Source organism: Mus pahari, chromosome 1, assembly GCF_900095145.1.
Source record: "Mus pahari chromosome 1, PAHARI_EIJ_v1.1, whole genome shotgun sequence".
NCBI lineage: Eukaryota > Metazoa > Chordata > Mammalia > Rodentia > Muridae > Mus > Mus pahari.
Genome location: NC_034590.1, coordinates 46,868,004 through 46,886,668, shown reverse-complemented (window position 1 = coordinate 46,886,668; position 18,665 = coordinate 46,868,004). Strand labels below are relative to the sequence as shown.

The 18,665-nt window shown below is 42.1% G+C and overlaps 1 protein-coding gene across 8 annotated transcripts in view; it reads left to right on the top strand.

The window, feature by feature from the left end:
* Positions 1 to 18,665, top strand: part of Sv2b (synaptic vesicle glycoprotein 2B) — a 174,085-nt gene that overhangs the window by 119,107 nt on the left and 36,313 nt on the right. For all 8 annotated transcript variants that reach the window (XM_021196594.1, XM_029540333.1, XM_021196584.2 and 5 more), the window contains 2 exons: positions 13,893 to 14,073; positions 14,553 to 14,704. In XM_021196594.1, coding sequence (XP_021052253.1) covers positions 13,893 to 14,073; positions 14,553 to 14,704 — 333 coding nt within the window. The remainder of the gene's footprint in view (positions 1 to 13,892; positions 14,074 to 14,552; positions 14,705 to 18,665) is intronic.

The window sequence follows — 18,665 nt, the reverse complement described above, 5'->3', positions numbered from 1 at the left end:
AAACTCACACTGTAGAGAGGATGACCTTTGACTCCTTGCCTCCCGTTGCTAGTTCCTTGCAGTGGGACTTCAGGCATACACTGTGCACGGCTGGGTAATGCAGTGCTGAACATTGCACCCTGGACCTCAAGGATGCTAGATAAGCACTTTCATTCTCAGCCTCAAGAACTTAACACAATCTTGGTAGACTGCTCAGCATTTCTTTCTCCACAACACTGTCAGTCTTGCTACCAAAACCAAGATCGTTTTTTTATGCATTTTGTTTGGTATGTATCAGTCATTCTGGGAGTCTCATGTCTCCTAGGGTACCCCTTATCACCTACCTATACTCGCACCCACATATAATGATGTGCCTCCTTTCCCTTTTAAGTCTTCTCTGAAAGCCATTTGCCTTCTTTCTCTAATCAAAACCTGTTCTCCCCTCAGAGTGTTACTTAGCTGTCAAGACTCAATGTAAACTGTTTTTTCTCTCCCTCCCTGCAGGCCAGCACTCTTGTCATCCCCCCATCCCCCACGAACCTGCTCAAATCACTCTCCCTCTCTCCTGACTAAAGATGCTAGATTTTAATCTGTTGTCACCATTCTCATTACAGAAATCCAGTGACCTCTGCATCATGGTGTTTTGGTTACTTAGGAGTTTAGCTCCAGGATTACTGTCATATTCCAATGCCATTATAATTCTTAGTGGTGTCAATGCTTACTTTCTAGTGTCCTGGCCTCTCTCTTTGAGTCCTCTTCAACAAACATCTGATTACATGTCTCTTACTGTCTATTGCACTCACAACATTCATCATTGAACTTCTCTTTCATGGCCTGTCATAGACAGAGTTTCTATTCCTGCACAAACATCATGACCAAGAAACAAGTTGGGAACGAAAGGATTTATTCAGCTTACATTTCCACATTGATGTTTATCACCAAAGGAAGTCAGGACTGACTGGATGTCAAGCAGGACAGAGGCAGGAGCTGATGCAGAGGCCATGGAGGGATGTTACTTACTGGCTTGCTTCCCCTGGCTTGCTCAGCTTGCTTTCTTATAGAACCCAGGACTACCAGCCCAAGGATGGCACCATCCACAATGGGTCCTCCCATCCTTGATCACTAATTGAGAAAATGCCTTACAGCTGGATCTCATGGAGGCCTTTCCTCAAGGGAGGCTCTTTTCTCTGTGAGAACTCCAGCTTGTGTCAAGTTGACACACAAAACCAGCCAGTAAATTGACCCCTTGTCATCTTGACACACAAACACATCACTATTATGCCTCAACCCTTACTTTCTTATTCATACACAAGATCTAAATAGCTTGAAAAGTCCCACAGTCTTTAAAAATTCTTACATATTAAATTCCTTTAAAATATTCAATCTCTTTTGAAAAAGTTTTTTTATAACTCAAATTCTCTAAACTGTGGGATCCACTAAAATACTTTCTTCCTTCAAGAGGGAAAAATATCAGGGCACAGACACAATCAAAATCAAAATCAAACTCTAACTGTCCAATGTCTGGGATCCACTCACCATTTTCTGGGCTCCTCCATGGGCTTGGGTCACTTCTCCAGCTCTGCCCTTTGTAGCACATACCTTGTCTTCGAGGCTCCAGCTGCTTGTACTCCACTGCTGTTGCTGTTCTTGGTGATCATGTCATGGCACTGGCATCTCCAATACATTGCTGTCTTCCATTGCAACTAGGCTTCACCAATAGTCTCTTATAGGCTCTCTTCATGATCTCAAGCCTCAAATCCTTTGCATGACCCCTTCAGTCCTAGGCTGTCAACTGCAACTGGGGCTGCACAGTCACCAATGGTCTTCCATGGCCTCTCACAGTGCTGAACTTCATCTGTTCTTTATGACCTCTTCATGCCTTCAAAACCAGTACCACCTGGGTGACTCTTACCCATTACCAAGTCCAGCTGCAGCATGAGATGTAACCTTGGCTAGCTCGGAACACAGTGTCTTTGTGCTCCCAGAAAACACTTCCAGGAAGATTTCACCCCAATGATGCTGGTCTCTTCTTAATCACCACTAATCTCTTAGCTCCAGCTAATAGTCCCAGTAACGCAAAGGTTTTGCTTTAGTAGTTCTGGTATCTTGTTAATCACAGCTGATTCTTCAGTCCGAGCTAACCAAAACCACAGAATCTTCAAAATCAAAACAGCAATGGCCTAATGAGTCTTTAATCTTCCCTCTGAAATTTCACAAGCCAGGCCTCCACCTTTTGTACTGTTCTTAACATTATCTTCCAAGCTCCTCCAGAACATCCCAGAGTTCTTAACACCCAATGGATCTTCTAGCCTAAAGTTCCAAAGTTCTTCCACAGCCCTCCCCAAAACGGTCAGGTTGTCACAGGAATACCTCACTCCTGGGACCAATTTCTGTCTTAGTTAGGATTTAACTGCTGTGAACAGACACTGTGACCAAGGCAACTCTTATAAGGACAACAGTTAATTGGGACTGGCTTACAGGTTCAGAGGTTCAGTCCTTTATCATCAGGACAGGAGCATGGCAGTATCCAGGCAGGCATGGTGCAGGCAGAGCTGAAGACTGCTAGTGGAAGACTGACTTCTAGGCATATAGGGTGAAGGTCTTAAACCCATGTCCACAGTGACACACTCCAAGAAGGCCGCATCACCTGATAGTGCCACTCCCTGGCTTTAGGATATGCAAACCATCACATAGCCAGCAATGAGAATCACTGCACACAGCATCAAGTTCCTTGCGTGTCTTCCTCTCTTGTATTCCCCAGTGCTGGTTACATTGGCTTCACCATCAATCTATCTTTGCATCCTACAGCTGAATGTGGCTGGTGGAAATCATGATTGGTTGGGTGCTGGTCCCACTAAACTCCTGACTCAGGATATCCGAGAGCTCTTTGCGCCACCAGCCATTAGCTTTTATTTCTTTTTTCCACTGATGATAATTGCATTCCTTCTCCACCCTTCCATTCCAGGGGATCTTGAGCCCATGCCCACACTCTGGCTTACGAACTCACTTCTTATTTCCTTAAGAATAACAGAGGCAACCAGAGGGGAACACCCAAAACTCCTAGTTCCATATGACTCCCTGCATCCTTACCTCAGTGCTGCCACTGTCCTCATGTGAGTCTGGGGACAGAAGCTAGATATTTGCCCATCAGCTCTCATCACTTCCCATTTCCCTGGGACATCACTTTTAAAATTCTCACTTCTATCTCATCAATAGTTTTTTTCTCCCCTATGGATTTTTTTTTGCCTACTAGCACCCAGTGTGCTGGAGTTTCCTCAATGTTTACCCACAAATATCTTTTCTAGTTTCTGTTTTTGATAAAACCCACTGAATTCAATCCTCTCTTCCCATTCTCCCTTGAACCCATTTGAGCAGGTTTCAATCTCAATCCATTTCAGAAGCTGGCTCCTGTCTACATCACCAATGGGTCCCATGTATTGACCTATGTGCTCAACATCCTGACCAATTCACAGCAACTGCTGTCAGCTCTGTTCCTTTCCACACAGCACACTTCTGTCAATAGACTTCTCAGCTGTCATTCTGACCCATTTCTGTTTCTGCCCATTATCTGTTCCTTGTCACATTCTGTCCTGAGGTTCTTTTCATCCTTCTGGACTTTAAGCACAGTGCTCAGTCCCCTGCTTTCTGAGTAACTGATGTTACTCTCGATGCATCTTTGGGACCCAGTCACTTCATTCCACCTCTCCTGCAGCCACACTGGCCCATGTTGCCAGCATCACTCACTTGGAATCTATAGCAACGGTTTCCTTACTGGTTGTCATGACTCAGCTTGTTAGAAGGAGAAGCTAGGGCAAATCGTTAGTCATGAGAGGCCTCTCAGAACCTTGACTTGGAGTTTAAGAGGGAAACAACCATGTGAAGAACTTCAGATTGGAGAATAACAGTGTGTGCAAGTGCTAGATGCATAGGACATTCACATCTAGGGACCACTCAATGTAAATAACATGTTAGAGTATTTGTTACAGGTTCAAAGAACAAGAGATTTGACCCATGAGTTATGTTTTATCTTTAAGAGTGTGGATATTCACTTTATTAACATACTATTAAAGCACAAATCAAACAAGATACATGGGTTCTCAAACAATAGATAAAAATAACTGTTTTGCTAGTAGAGTGTTTTAAAAGTAGAGTTTTATTTAGCAATTCAAATTTCTCTTTCTCTTTGAAACTATAATAAGATCTGCCATACATAATTCTTCAGTTATTTGAGGTTAGACAGTTGCTACTCCCTTTAGATGAGACATCTATCTGCCTGCCTGTCTTTCTATCTATCTATCTATCTATCTATCTATCTATCTATCTATCTATCTATCTATCATCTATTATCTATCATCCACATATGTATGTATATGTATGTATCTGTCATGTATGTGAATATGCATATATCATCTATTTATATATCTTTCCATCTATCTATAATCTCTCTGCAATTTATTTTCATATTTATATAAGAACACTCCCCGTATGTGTGTGTGTGTGTGTGTGTGTGTGTGTGTGTGTGTGTGTGTGCATACAAGTGCCAGAAGAAGTAGAAGAAGGTGTCAGATTCCCTGGAGCTGGAGTTACAGGTAATTGCAAACCATCTGACATGGTCTTCCTTAGGAACTGCATTTGTGTCCATTGCAAGAGCAGAAGGTACTCTTAGCCACTAAGACAACTCTCCAGCCTCCATCTTCATATACTTTGGTTTTCCACATCTCTGGCCACCCACTCCTTATCAATGCCTGACTGGCTTCAAAAAAAAAAAAGTGCGTTAATTATCTTGTTCTGTAAACATCTGGCTTTGAAACCTCAAGGTCATGATGTATAAAATCCATTTTCATATTTAAAAGGATCCACATGATTTATCTAAGTAAGTTCATGGAAGATGTCTACTTTAAGTCAAAAGATACAATGGATGAAGAAAAGAAAGTGTAACCAAACACTGAAGACCCAAGAGACATCTAGTCATGGACCTGTCTCCAGTTTGAACTACTCATATATGTGCAAGACATCTTAACTTTGGAAGCAAACAAAGCAGAAAATGTCAAAAGGAATTTTCAGGTCAAGTCAGTTGCCTAACCAGTTGTGTGTGGTCAATCCAGGTACAATAATCTATTATGCCACCAAAACCCATCAGTGAACAGTTCTAGAGGTTCCTAGGAGAGTTTCCAACTTTTATATCACAGATACCCTTATGTTGGCCAAGAGTCAACATCAGATGTCTAAGTCTTCCCAGAGATAAAGGTATATCTTTCCCTTATGTAAAGCACCTCTACCTGAACACAGGCAATACTGACTTCTGAAGACAAGACATTTGGTTCAGTCACTGGATAAAAATGTGTCTAGATTCTGGAAGGACTGAAGTGACACAGGTCATGAGCTTGATTTCTTCTGGTTTCCAGCCTCGTCATCTTATGATCACGTGATGTACCACTTAGTCCTCGTGTCTTCTTCCTTCCATGTTAGGATGCTAAGTCATCCACTTTCAGATGCTACCCTCCTTCCAGGCAGAGTTCTTGTTGTGTCCCTTTGCACTTTGAGCTTCTTTCAAATTCCCCTGGAATTTGAGTTATCAGAAGGCAGAGGATTTTGTTTTTGTTTTTGTTTCTTTTTGTTTTTTGTTTTTTTGTTTTTTGTTTTGTTATTGTTGTTTCTCTGTGTAGGGTCTCTCTGTGTAGCCCTGGCTGTCCTGGAACTCACTCTGTACACCAGGCTGGCCTTGAACTTGGAAATCCACCTGCCTCTGCCTCCCAAGTGCTGGGATTAAAGGCATGCACCAGCACTGCCCGGCAAGGCAGAAGATTTTTTTTAAAAAAAAATACTGTTAAAGATTTTATTTGTATTCCATTAGCACCTAACTTTGCTTCCTCAGATCTACATTCAGAATTGTTATTTACGTTCTTTAAATTTTGATCTTTAAAAATTATTTTGAGATTGCAATATAAATACATCATTTCCTCCTTCTCTTTATTGTCTCTAAACTGTCTCATCTACCCCTCCATGTTCTCTTTCAAACTCATAGACTGTTTCTTCATTACTCATTATTACATATATTCCTAAATATATAAATATAAGCATTTAGAGGAATTTTGACTTGTTTGTCTCCATGTCATTGTCATAGAATTGTCACATGGGCTTAGCAAATTGCCATGTAGACTTTGACTCCTTCCCCAGATCTCAGGACATGTCCCTCAGCTTTACTCTGAGATTGGTCCTGTTGTGACACTCCTAGACTGTTTTTAGGTCTCACTAGACACAGGCTTTAGCCCTCTCAGCAAGGACCACAGCAGCCATCACAACGTAACCTTAAGACAAAGGGCTGAGGCATTGCAGAGGACCACCGGGTTATGATCGTATCTGAGATGTCCATTCACAGTTCCCAGAAGAGCTATTAGAGGAGTCATACATCTATAGTTCAAGTGTCACCTCCCCTAACCTGCCTTACCTACATTTATTCTGCATTTATAGTAAGTTCCAAAAGAGAAAATGTGTCTTTCTAAGGTACTTCTAGTGTAGTGTGTGAACAAGGGAGTTACAGTTTTCCTGCAGTGCCTTCAGGGAATATTCTCTGGGGAATATGCTTCTTATTTTCAATGCAAAAGAAAATTAAAGATGATCCCTAAGTCCAGGGCTAGGGTAAGCCCTGGTTAAAGCCTAACTCAGGGTTTCTGCATCATAAATGTTACAGTTGCTCCTACTATGACTGGCAGTGTGCCTCTGCTAACCACAGACATGGCCATGGATCTGGAGTCTGCGTCTGCTCACAGAACACTGCTCAGCAGGAGGTTTCCCTGAGGTTGGAGGTGGGTTAACCACCTTTGAGGATGATGAATTCTCCATCATCCCATTAGCCTTCAATTGATTCCGGCTAAAAGGACTATCCTGACACTATGGTGAGGAAGCAAGGGGCATCTTTCTCTCAGACTCTGCCTGCAAACCTCTGGCCTTGTTGACCACACTGAGAGCCTTGATGCTCCATGAGGCTTAGCTTTGCTTATTCATGGAGCTGTGTCTTAACTGGAACTGAAGAGCTTGTGGTGAGTGACTAGGTTTCATTCTCAGGCAGGATGACAAGGGTCTCACCCAGCCCTCATCTGCTCCAATAGTAGTGTCTTCTCACAGGCCATTCCATAATTTGGGGGCATTGATGGATCTCCTGACTATATGCTTGGATTTCCACCAGATATTGAAAGGAGTTCTTCATTCTCCTCCTCCTCCCCTTCCTCCTCCTCCTCCTCCTCCTCCTCCTCCTCCTCCCCTTCTTCCTGCTCCTCATACCCCCTTTTCTCCCTTTTCCTCCTCTTCCTTCATTTTGATAACATTTGTTAGGGAGGAAAAATGATTTAGATTTTAATTTTTTAACGTATTCACTTTACATCCTGCTCACTACTCCCCTCCTGGTCACCCTGTCCCACAATCCTTTCCTCATCCCCTTGTTTCTCCTCTGAGTGGGTGGGAGTCCCTGGGTATTCCCCCTACCTTGTCACTTCAAGTCTTTGTGAGACTAGGCACTTAGTTTAGAAGAAAATTCTTAAACCTCAGTTTTCTCATGTTATCTGCTTTCCCCACCGTGGGGATGGCTAAGTGAACATATTGCCTATGTTTTTGATGCTTAGTGGGGGCTTCAGTTACTAGCCTCATCACTCTTCCTTTCTCTCTTTTGTTTTTAAATAACATATGTGACACTTAGGAAAGTTCCACCTTCCAGCAGACTAGGAAAGGCTCATTTACTTGCTGTTGTTGCTCTTGTGAAAGGTCATAAAAGCCTAGAGTAGTGATTCCATGATAGTTCCCACTAGACAAAATGGAAAGCTAGACCCCTTTCCTGTGACATATATAAAGTTTTAACTCATCCAGAGGGTTTTGGGGGGGGGGTTCAGATATTATATAAATATAGCACCCATCAAACTCAGCTAACACTTCTTATTTCATAGAGTGTACACAGAGATGCCTTTAAGTTCTTTCTTGATTTGAAGGTAAGGTAAGATTTTTCTAGGGTATTGCCATGTGCATTAGAATTAGACCTTCACAGACTTATCACCATTTAAGTCTATAAGCCCCAGACCCTCGACCAAGAGATTATCCTCCTTTCAGAGAGTACATTTCTTTTTTATAAAAACACAACAATAATAATAGAAAATCACTGTCAGGAGTTATCTGTTGTGAATGGTAGGTGGAATGGAGACAGTTTGGATGGCAGGGGTTGATTTTTCTGTGAGATTATGCTACTACAAATCAAATCCAGTCTAGTGTATGCTCTGCAGGTCTATCCTAAGCTATGCATGTATTCTACAATTGAACCCAGGGAGTGCTGAATATTTTTCTCCGGCAAAGTGTGTACATAGAGTGAAATAATTGTTTGGAGTGGTTGCAGGGAAAGAGAGCTCAGAATACGCCGAGGAAAATTTTCCACTATAATTAGTACATTTAATTTCTATGTATTTAGGCAAGAAACAAAAGCTAGGAATGGCTTCTTCATCCTGGGTTAACTGCTAAATAACACGACCAACCATATAAGGTCCCTTTTGTCACATCACTCTAAGCAAATACAACCTAATTATACATCTCTTTATCACATTGTCTCCCCTGCTTGGAGGAAGTATCCTGTGTGGGGGACAAAAAAAAATCTGGCTAGTGAGGGGGGTTTGGTAGATGCCTGCTATCTGGAAAGCAATTTGGTCCTCCATGCTGGGAATCACAGACTTATTGATCCTCCATAAACTCCATGATTCTGGTTCTTAGGACCTATTCTGAACAAACAACTAGAAATGCAGACAAGGTCACATGCACCTTTTCTGGGTTATTATTTATGAAACAGAAAAAATAATGGTCTCTGGATTTTCCAATGGTGAAGTGATTTTGACCATGTTACTACAGCATGTAGTATTAAATCCACAGACATAATAACAACCAGCTTCTAGTGGCACTAAGCTGGATAGGTTTTTCCTTTATCGTTTATACAATTTGAGGGAACCGTTCATGTTTTCCTACGGCAAATATGAATTATTTTATATTACTTTATTTACTGAAGAAATATTAATGGCTTGCTTTTCTTTGGCAGTACTGGGAACAGAATCTAGGGCCTCGAATGACACTTTCCCATTGAGTTACAGCCCCAGCCCCCAGCAAATATTAATGGGACACCTACAATGTGGCCACTCTGTGCTAGGTGTATGGTAAACAGTGGAGAACTTCAGCAGAATTGACAGAACTCTTGCAGAAGTGGACAGTGAAAAGAGTTTGACAAGCATCAGATCCAAGGTTGTCTCATAGCAAATAGAGACATGCGGAATGGACGAAGAGCCTGTCATAGAAAGATGAGCTGCGTGAACATAATTGTTTAGGACAGGAGTCCTAAATATGGCCCAAAGCCCTGCAACCTATTTCTGTTTGTACTGCTTAAAAAGATTTGCATATTGACATAAAATTAAATTGATGTACAATAACTGTACACGTTTATAGGTTATGGTGTGATAACTTGATACATGCATGTGGTATAGAATTATCAAATTCAGATAATAACCCACACTCTCTCTCTAAAACAGGTCTCATTGTGTAGACCTGGATGGCTTGGAACTTGCCTTGTAGACTAGACTGACCTTGAACTCACATGGATCTTCCTGCCTCTGCTTCCCAGGTGATGGTACTACCATATCCAGCTCTTTTCAGTCTTTAAAATAAAATAAAATAAAATAAAATCTCACAAAGTATAGCCACCCTCCTGTGCTGTAGAACACTAGAACATATCCCTTTTATCTAAGTGTGTTTTCACATAAAGTACAAACTTAAAGGGGGCAAAGGAGGAAGAGAAGGAGGAGAAGGAGGAGCAGGAGGAGGAGTCAGTGAAAGAGCTACTTGGCAAAGACCCTGGGAGGTCTATGAAGCAACTACCTGCAAGTGAAACATGTACTTTCTGACCTTAGCAGAAAAATTTGATGAGGCAGAGTTTAGAACATTGGGAATAGCTCCTTAATGGAATAACATTTACAATGAAATCTTTAAAAGTTGAAGAGTTGGTTTTGGGGAAAGGTTTTTCATTCAAGCTCTGTTAGAAAAAACTGGAAAGTATTTTAGTCAAAATAAGCTTTATATTGGAACATGACTCCTCCAGGTCTGAAGGAAGGGAAGTCTGCTTAAAGGGCGAGCTTCTATAAATAAGTACCCTCTGTAACTCTCCAGTCTCCTCTGTGATTCCTCTCATAGATGGTTGGCTTTTTTGTTTTTTTTGTTTTGTTTGTTTTTTTGTTTTTTTCCTTTTCTTTATTTACATTTCAAATGCTATCCCTGGCTTGGTTTTAAAATGCCACCATTACACCTTCATTTCCCTGAGCCCTGGTTTTCTAAGACACTGCTCCACACCCATATACACCATTAATATGACAGCAATAGGAATTTCTGGTGGTTGTAAATCTAGGCTGAGCCTCTACTCCTCTCCATACAATCCCCCATGTTATCGTAACAGCTCTGCAAGAAGACCACTGGCCAACATTTATAAAGAAGTAGCACGGTCTGGGCTAACGGTGGCCATGTTGCTGGTCATTGCACAGGGAGAAGATGCCTCTGACTTCCCACCATGGATATCATTGCAGACCACTTTCTTTTCCACATAGGTGGATTCCATGACTTTATTACATTGTCAACAGTGAAAAGGAAGGGCCCTCCTGGCCATGCCCACTACTACTTGACCTTATTATCTCTACTCTTTAAATAGCAACCATAGTTTTTCATTTCTTTAAAAACATCTCAGGGTACTCAGGTGGGGAGGGGGACACTTTCCTAATCTTCCAGCAGCCTGCTGAATGGGACTGAAGGATGATAGTTTCCAGCTTTCTAAGTGGTCTCTCATCTGCTTCAGGCTAAAGTAATTTTTTTGATAACTCCACCGCACTCTAATTTTCCAAATTTATTATCGTCATTTCTTCAGCTAAAGATGGGTTTTAAATGAGTTTAGTAGTGTGCAGTCATTTCAGAGGGACCGTTAATTTCACATTTCTCTTCCCTTGTGGATAGGATCATTTTTCTCCTATCCCTCCTCCCCCATTCTAAAAGGCAGCATGTGTGGCGCTCTTTTTGCTCTTCCCGATGCCACCATTAGCTTGGACAGGGAGGTTTGCTGGAGAAAGCCCCTGACCTGGAGCCAGGAAACCAAGGGTGCAGTGATCACAGATCCTTAGCCAGTGCCAAGGTTCTGTGAAAGCTGAGAGCTTCTTGGGGCTAAACTACTTTATCTGATAAAGTTGAGGGTGGGATTCAATATCTAATTTCTAAATTTTTTTGGATCCTGGTAAGTCCGGATCAGTCAAGGAATAGCAAGGACACCAACTCAATACCAGTTATCTGAAATGAGGGACTTTGATGTAAGAGATTACTGATTGGGTGAGTGAAATGCTCTTGCTTTACGTGGTGAAAGTGGAGTGTAGCTAGCTGTGGAGAGAAGGTCCTGAAATTATTACAACTAAGCCGATGAGAGAAGGGATACCCTGGAGCTGCATCTAAGATGTGGAGTCTCTCTGGCTGGCTCATCATGGTGTGAGAGAAGAGGATGGGGGCACAATGAGCTTCATCTAATTGGATTCAGCTGCCACCATAAGAAGGCATTGCTGCTGTCAGTGTGGTGGGGATGAAACCATCATTAACAGGATGGAATGAAGAGGACTGTCATTTCTGCTCCTCAAGCCTCTCCCTATCATCTCCTGTGGGAAGACCTTAGAAGCAGCATCAAGAAGAGCTTTGAATGGGGAGACAATAGCTTAATGCCTGGTGGTTTTTCTGCCAGGATAGGAAATATGTAACCTGGAAGTCACTTTTGTCCCTCAGCATTTTAATTAGACATCTGTATTTAGGCTTTGGTCTATCTATCTATCTATCTATCTATCTATCTATCTATCTATCTATCTATCTGTCTGTCTGTCTGTCTGTCTGTCTGTCTGTCTGTCTGTCTGTCTATCTATCTATCTATCTATCTATCTATCTATCTATCTATCTATCTATCTATCTATCTATCTATCTCTGTGTGGTGTGCCATGGTACAGATGTGGAAGTCAGAGGCCAACTTTGGGAATTCAGTTCTTTCCTTGAATTTAGGTTGTCCGGCTTGGCAGCAAGCACCCTTTTCCTGCTAAACCATCTTGCAAGGCTTGTTTTTAACCTGATGAGCTTCTTTCTAGGTGAGAAGTCTATAGAACCTCATCTTTCGTGATTTGTAGTTCTTAAAAAAAAAAAAGTGTAGGAAGGTGGCTTGGAATTCATCAACCATTTAATGAATGAGGTAGCTAAGACCCCCACAAGGCAACAGCTTTTGACTAAAACCATATATTAGGTGAATGAGATCTCTGGGTTCTGAGGTTAGTGTCCTCGTTGTGCTAAAAGGAAGTCAATCCTTTTGCTATTCAAAGTCTTGTTTCAGGGCCCAGCAGGGCCAGTCACCTGAGAGCATATTAGAGATATAGGAACTCAGGCTCCCCCTCTATCACATACATATACACAGCTATTTATGGATTTTCTTATACTTTAGCCTCATCCCTTATCAGGTACCCCTGCCTTAGTAATGCTCCACTTACTCTCGACTACACGCCAGTACTCCTAACTCCATATCAGACTTTCTTTTTCGCCTTCCTAGATCTGCACCTGTCACTGATGTCTAATTAAAATGCTGAGGGACAAAAGTGACTTCCAGGTTACGTATTTCCTATCCTGTCACATGTCTTGTGTGTGTATGATGTGTGTGGATATATAGATGTGTAGATGTGTGTGCATTCAGACATTATGACTGCAGGTATGTGTACTCAGGCATAAGCATGCCGTACTGTGTACGAATGAAGGTCAGAAGACTTAAAGATCAAGACAGAATTGTACTGGCACAGAAATTAAAAAGCAGTAAAACAGAATCATTACCTAGAAATAAAACAACAAATTATGGTGATTGGTTCTTTGAACACACACACACACACACACACACACACACACACACACACACACACACTTATTTAGTTGTTCAATGTCTATCGGTATTTTGCTGGCATGTATGTCTGTGCACCAAGTATATGCCTGGTGCCCGAGACAGCCAGAAAAGAGTGTGGGGTTCTCTGGACCTGGAGCTACATGTGGTTGTGAGCTGCTAGGAATTGAACCCAGGTCCTCTGGAAGAGCAGCCAGTGCTCTTATTCATGGAGATTTCTCTCCAGTCCCATGGTGGATTTGTCTTTAAGATGCCCATAAAGTACAACAAGGGAAGGACAGTGTGGGGAACACTCCATACCCACGTGCAGAGGAGTGAAGTTGGGGTCATTATACATTGTTATAAATTAGTAACTATATTTCCTTAAGACATCCAAATGCTGTGGCTTGAAAAATGTTTCTCCCGGGTGTGTGTGTAAGTCAATCAATGCTGTTGCCAATTGCTGTTTGTCATTTACATTATTTTCATCCTATGCAGTATTTCCCACACAGTGTACCCTAAAGATTCACTCTTTGAATATCACATCACATATGAAGGCTTTTAAAGTATGCTTTTTTTGTTTGTTTAAATGCAAAATTACAGCATTTACTCAAGTGTGGCTTGTAAGACTCAAACAGTAGTCTTTAGAATAGGGTGATAATTCTAATTTTAGTTGATTTGTGTTGATGTGTCTGCTTGTAAAGCTGTTGAGCTTATTATTTGGTTGCAACAGCATATGCAGAAAATCATGTTTGGATAGTCTCTGATTTGCTAAAATGTGGTCTTGTTCCAGCCCCCATTTTAATATGGTTGACATGGGATTTTTAGGATATGGAAAGTTATCATTGGAGACCAATCAGTGCTCATAGATCTTGAGTTATTTCTTTACAAAACCGGAGGGTGGAGGAGAAGGTAATTAATGCTCTCTAATGTCTTCTCTTCTCCCTTTACCCCTGTCTTTTCTTCTTCCTAGGGCTGATAGTCTACCTAGGAATGATGGCAGGAGCCTTCATCCTGGGCGGCCTGGCTGATAAGCTGGGTAGGAAGAAGGTCCTCAGCATGTCGTTGGCCATCAATGCCTCCTTCGCCTCCCTCTCCTCCTTCGTGCAGGGATATGGAGCCTTCCTCTTCTGCAGACTCATCTCAGGCATAGGGTATGTACTGGCTCTCCCCACCATGAGTCTCTCACCTCTGGCCCTCTAGCTCCATCTGATACCTCACGAAGCATTTGGATTGAATGTTGTTGTTTGACTTTAAAGATACTATATTAAAGTTAAGGGCAGACAAGATGGCTCAGTGGGTAAAAGTGTTTTCTACCAAGCTTGATGGCCTGAGTTCAGTCCCAGAATGTACAGCATGGAAGTGGACAACTAACTCCCACAAGCTGTCATCTAATGCCTATGGACTGTACCATGTCTTATGCACACATGAAAACAAACAAACAAACAAATAAATAAACACAATAACTTTTTAAAAACCAAAACAACCCAACATTGCTTTCCAATTCTGGTCTATTTAATTAATAGGTTTTCATCACAGAGCTTAAATGTAGAGTAGAAGGCATTTTGGTTTCTACTATGACATTTGTCAGTTTATTACTTGATGATCTCTTTCTGTTGTTTTCTTTCTTCAGGATTGGGGGATCCCTGCCAATTGTTTTTGCCTACTTTTCTGAGTTCTTATCACGAGAGAAACGCGGTGAGCATCTTAGCTGGCTGGGCATCTTCTGGATGACTGGGGGCATCTATGCATCTGCCATGGCCTGGAGCATCATTCCACACTATGGTGAGCCACAGACTTAAGACAGTTCCAGGTTCTCTGTTTCTATGGCAACCACATCAAATAAATACCCGCTCTCAACCTTATTTCCTATCTTGTACACAGTTTCTGTAAGTGACTTAAAAAAAAGAATTTAGAATTTTACAGACAAATTAGACATAATTTAGAAATAATGTCATCTCTTCCCATCTCCTTTTAAAACTACTTTCTCCTCCCCCACCTGCTCCTTCCCCTCCCTCTTCTTTACATTTTCTTTTACCTGTGTCTCGGTGTGTGTTCTCATGTAAGTACTTGTGAAGGACAACCTGCAAGGCTCAGTTCTTTACTCACAAAGCCTTCATTTCCTCTGGCCCTCTTCAATTCAGTGAGTGGGGCTATGGGAGACCTGTTTTATAGATGGCAAATAGAACATAAATCGTGAAATGTGGCTGGTTTACCCTAGGGGATGCACCAGAGATGGGGCAGGGATGGAAACCTGGTGTTCTTCCAGTTATAGTCCACTTCTTGTGCACTTTACATTTTCTTTCTATTTTTACATTTCAAATTAGCATACTAAACAATGGATTTCATTGAGACATCTTCAGTCTTAAGTGTTATTACACTTGGTTCTTATTGATTGCCCTCCCCTTGGCCCTCTTCCTCTGATTGGCTTGTTCCCTCCCCATAGTTAGTGCAACCATCCCAATTTCTTACCACCTGTAGTTCACTGCTCTTTATAGCTAGCTCCCCACCATCTTTAAGAGTTCTTCTTCCTTTCTCATGATCTGCACACACACACAAACACATACAAACACACACATATATAAGCACACATGCACATACATACTGTTTTTCTTTTCCCTAGTCACCATTCTTTCCTTTTCTATTATATTTTAATTTTTCATAATATAATATAATATAATATACACACTGTCTCTCAAATTCATGGCCTTTGTTTCTTTAATTGTTGTCACATATGTGTTTGCGCATGTATTTGTGCATTTCTAAGTATATAAATACAATCTTTTCAGTTCATATACTGTTACTTGTATGTATATGTTTTCAGGATATATATTCATACCCTGTAAGAGAAAACATGAATTGTTTCTCCTTCTGGCTTGTTTCACTTAATACAATGATTTATAGTCCCCCCTTCCTTTTCCCTATAAATGTCACCTTTTTTTTCTTTATGAATATATAACTGCTATTGTATATATGTTACATACCGTCTTTATCCATTCACATATTGATGGACATGTAGGTTGATTCCATTTCCTGGAATAACATGGTAGATAGAGGTCCATGGAGTAGGCCAGGGGATTATGGCCCTAGCTCTGGTTTGGGGCCCATGCTTCCCAGCTGTCTATGTGACCAATCATCTCATATTGCTGCTGCCACAGCTGTGGACTGCCCCTACTATGCCTTCTCTGCCACACACTATGGGTTCTGAACTGTGTGTCACAATAAAACTGCTCTCCCTTGTTTCTGTTAGGTATTCTGTCACAGGGATGTGAAAACTGGCTTTTCGTTGTCTTTCACTTGAGAAAGAGCACGGGCAGTTCTGTGCAGGCTTTTAATCGAGACAGGGTTTCTCTGTAGTGCTGGCTATCCTGGGAACTCTCTTTGTAGCCCAGGCTGGCCTCGAACTCAGAAATCCGCCTGCCTCTGCCTCCCGAGTGCTGGGATTAAAGATGTGCACAACCATGCCTGACCCTATGCAGGTTTTTAATGGGCAGGAAATGGAGCTTATGATTTCCACTCACATTCATTTGTCCACATCTCTGTAGCAGAACAAATGCTACTGCAATGAATGCTGGGAAACACAAGCCAGCTGGGAATCTAGAAAATAGGTTTGGGACCACCAGGTAGTTGTCATTTTTAATATTTGAGAACCAACTAGATTTTATATCATTAGAAACATAGAAAGTTATGAATAGATCTAGGGAAGAAAAGAGTGTCCTGGCAATTCTGTCAGTAGGCAGTTTTTAAAATGACTTTAGATATCAAATTATATATACCTAATAGGAGGCCACTCTATCCTTCACCAGATGCACATTTTGTACCTACTTGGGTACATGGTTCTGAGAAACAAAATTTTATTTATTTGTTTGCTTATTTATCTTTTTCCTCCAGGCAACAAACATTTATTCTTTAAAAAAATATTTCCATTAATTAATTTATTTACTCACTTTACACCCTGATCCCAGTCTCCCTCTCCTCCCATCCTCCCTCACACAACTCCCCCCTCCCCTCCCCATCTCCTCTGAGAAGGGGGATGCTGACCCTGGGTTCCAACCCATCCTGACGTATCAAGTCACTGCAGGACTAGGCACATCCTCTCCCACTGAGGCCAGACCAGGTGGCCCAGTTAGGGGAGCAGGATCCACAGGCTGGGTGCCACCATTCTTCCTATCAGACGTCTTCGTCTGTTAACTGGTTCAAAAGTGTGAGCACAATAAAACTATTTCCACATTTACATGAACTTACGGAAGAACATTTTTGGTGAGGACAAATCTGGGTAAAAATAGATGAATATTTATTCTGAATAAATCTGAGGAAAGTGCGAGTTGTGCAGTATGGGGACCTGCCACCCCATCTTTACAGCCGTACTTCTATCACTTCCAAAACAGGAAAAAGAGGTGAAAAGAATTCACCTTAAACTCCCTGCCAGCCCGAAGCACAGTGATTCCCGGGGTGCAAACCATCCTGAGAATATTTTCTAGGCGATCGTAGTAATGGCGCTAGCTTTCCCACTGGAAGCCATAGGCCTGCGACCCCATCTGTTTACAGGGCACAGGTACAAAGGCCGCATGTCTTCAACTCAGACAGCAAGCAGCGGGGCCATGACTTCCTCTGGTTGGATCAGCCTAAGACATGTTCTCACCTCAACCAGGCACCATTTACTTGGAAGCTGCAGGTCCTGGCTGGGTTAGAGAGAACGTCTTTCTTCACCCATGGAAGCGAGAACAGTCTGACCCACGTCACACAGTGGGTGAAGTGGGGTGGGAAGGGTGGAGATGGATGCTGTAAGAGGAGAGAAGGGTCACAGTAATCATCACCACCTGCATTAGTGTATAAACCTTACCTAAACACACACACACACACACACACACACACACACACACACACACACACACACGCACACGCGCGCACACACACACACACACGCATGCACACGTACGCACATGCACACACACGCGCACATGCACACACACACACAAACACACACAAAAGCACATGCGTGCACGCGTGCACACACGCACACGCGCGCGCACACACGCACACGCGCGCGCGCACACACACACACGCACACGCACGCACACCTGAATGCATGGTTTCTTTTCTGGCTTTGTTTTTTTTAAGACAGGATTTCATGTTGTGGCCTTGGTTGTGAACTTGCGGCAGCCCTCCTACTTCTGTGTTAACTGCTGGGATTACAGGCATGTACTAAATGGTGGGGAGCAGACGAGACCAAAATGAAAAGCCATGTTGAGGGACTATATGGTTTCTTTCTGGTCACTGCTGGCTGACGGTAGTGCTTGTGGCTAAATATTTTACCCCAAATGGATAGGAACCTTCTTTATTCTTATGCCTGTATGAAACCTGTGACGTTTATGCTCTAATTTAGAAGTAGCGGTTTAATCAAAGTGGGCATTTGTTTGGAGGAAAACTATCCCAGACATGATTCAGCAGAATCAGAATACAAGAGCAATTACTTACCTTAAGCATGATTTCATCAGGACGAGATGTTTGATGTACAGAGAAAAGACATTTGATGGCATGTCTCAATATGCTTGAGGCAGGTGTCCTCTAACAAATGGGAAGGGTAACTTTAGGAGGGAGCCTGAAGCTTGTAATTGTACAGCTTGTATCATCCACTTAGTTGCTTTTGCAAGAAGGAATCATGGGAGTCTTGGCTCCAGAAATTTGGGTAACTGATTCAGAGAAAGAAAATGGCAAAACTCAGAATCCTCCTTCTTCTTCTCCT